At 51.0% G+C, this 1,850-nt stretch overlaps 1 protein-coding gene across 1 annotated transcript; it reads right to left on the reverse strand.

Annotated features, from left to right (window-relative positions):
• Positions 1–480: 480 nt before the first annotated feature.
• Positions 481–1,413, reverse strand: LOC148217466 (olfactory receptor 14A16-like). The gene has a single exon (XM_088158647.1). It carries the CDS (start codon positions 1,411–1,413, stop codon positions 481–483), a length of 933 nt encoding a protein of 310 aa, XP_088014773.1.
• Between the last annotated feature and the right edge of the window lie 437 nt (positions 1,414–1,850).

The following is a 1,850-nucleotide window of genomic DNA, read 5'->3' on the forward strand; positions in this document are numbered from 1 at the left end:
TCCCTGCCTGCAGTCCCTGGACAGTCACACAGCAGGACTGGGGCTGAGCTGAGAGAGCCCTGAGGCCTTAAACCAGCCCAGGGGCTCTGAAGGGGAGTGTGGAAGAGAAGGATGGGGAGGTTCTGGAGCAGAAGCCCTGGGGCTGCCAGGCAGTGAGGAGCACTGGGGTTCCCTTTTCACCCCAGCTCAGCCCAGAGGCACCGACCCTGCAGCTCCAGAGAAGTCAGAGAGGAAAGGTGTCAGGGGAGCATGGCAATACAGAGTTCTTTATTTTGTGTGAGCACATGGGTAGTATAGCTCCTGGCTTATACAGTCTCTGTGTTTGCTGGAAGGGCAAACAATGAATTAAAAATTGTACAGCAAAGGATTTCTGGGCAAACAAATTCTCAATAGTATAACAACAGTGTCAGCAGCAAAAAATACAGGACACAAATCAAGCATGAATCTAACACAACAACAGCTATGCAGAAGATGAACAGTTTATTGTTTCTGAACAGCATTCATGATAATTTTCCTCAGGCCATCCTTGAGCTCCTGGTTCCTCAGGCTATAGATGAGAGGGTTCAGGGCTGGAGGCACCACTGAGTACAGAACTGACACTGCCAGATCCAGGGATGGGGAGGAGATGGAGGGGGGCTTCAGGTAGGTAAATGTGCCAGTGCTGAGGAACAGGGAGACCACGGCCAGGTGAGGGAGGCAGGTGGAAAAGGCTTTGTGCCGTCCCCGCTCAGAGGGGATCCTCAGCACAGCCCTGAAGATCTGCACATAGGAGAAAACCATGAACACAAAACAACCAAAATATAGAAAAGCACTTAGCACAAGAAGTCCAAGTTCTCTGAGGTAGGAATTTGAGCAGGACAGCTTGAGGATGTGTGGGATTTCACAGAAGAACTGGCCCAGGGCATTGCCATGGCACAGGGGCAGGGAAAATGTATTGGCCGTGTGCAGCAGAGCAGTGAGAAAGCCACTGGCCCAGGCAGCTGCTGCCATGTGGGCACAAGCTCTGCTGCCGAGGAGGGTCCCGTAGTGCAGGGGTTTGCAGATGGACACGTAGCGGTCGTAGCACATGATGGTCAGGAGGAAATACTCTGCTCCAAAAAAGAAGAAAATGAGAAATACCTGAGCAGCACATCCTGAGTAGGAGATGTGTCTGGTGTCCCAGAGGGAATTGTGCATGGCTTTGGGGACAGTGGTGCAGATGGAGCCCAGGTCAGTGAGGGCCAGGTTGAGCAGGAAGAAGAACATGGGGGTGTGCAGGTGGTGGCCGCAGGCTACGGCGCTGATGATGAGGCCGTTGGCCAGGAGGGCAGCCAGGGAGATGGCCAGGAAGAGGCAGAAATGCAGGAGCTGCAGCTGCCGCGTGTCTGCCAATGGCAGCAGGAGGAAGTGGCTGATGGAGCTGCTGTTGGACATTTCTTCACTCTGGGCATGGTGGACTGTTGAAAGAAAACATGGACAAGCTGGGGCAGGTTTCCATTGGTGAATCCTATGCTATTTTCTTACATATTCACTGAAAATTCTCTTTGGGGAAATTTCACTTTCCTTTTTCTTTTTATTTTTGAGTTCAGCTTTTTGCTGCTGAGTTACTGCCTCATCTTCAGCATTTTCTCAGACTGAACACTGAGAAGCCCAGAGAGGAAACAGGGCTCCCTCAGCCCCACTGCATTCAGACCTGCTGGTGACACACAGGTACCGTTTGCTCATTACACCTGCCACTATTTCAGGGTGACCTCAGTTAAAACATATTTGAAAATAAAGTGGACTTTTTGACAACTCATGCTTAAAAATTGTTTTCTCCAAACCCTTCTCTCTGTCCTCATGCAGCCGAACTTTGAGGGATACCCTGGTCT

The sequence above is a fragment of the Sturnus vulgaris genome, unplaced genomic scaffold, assembly GCF_052056855.1.
Source record: "Sturnus vulgaris isolate bStuVul1 unplaced genomic scaffold, bStuVul1.hap1 Scaffold_84, whole genome shotgun sequence".
Taxonomy (NCBI): domain Eukaryota; kingdom Metazoa; phylum Chordata; class Aves; order Passeriformes; family Sturnidae; genus Sturnus; species Sturnus vulgaris.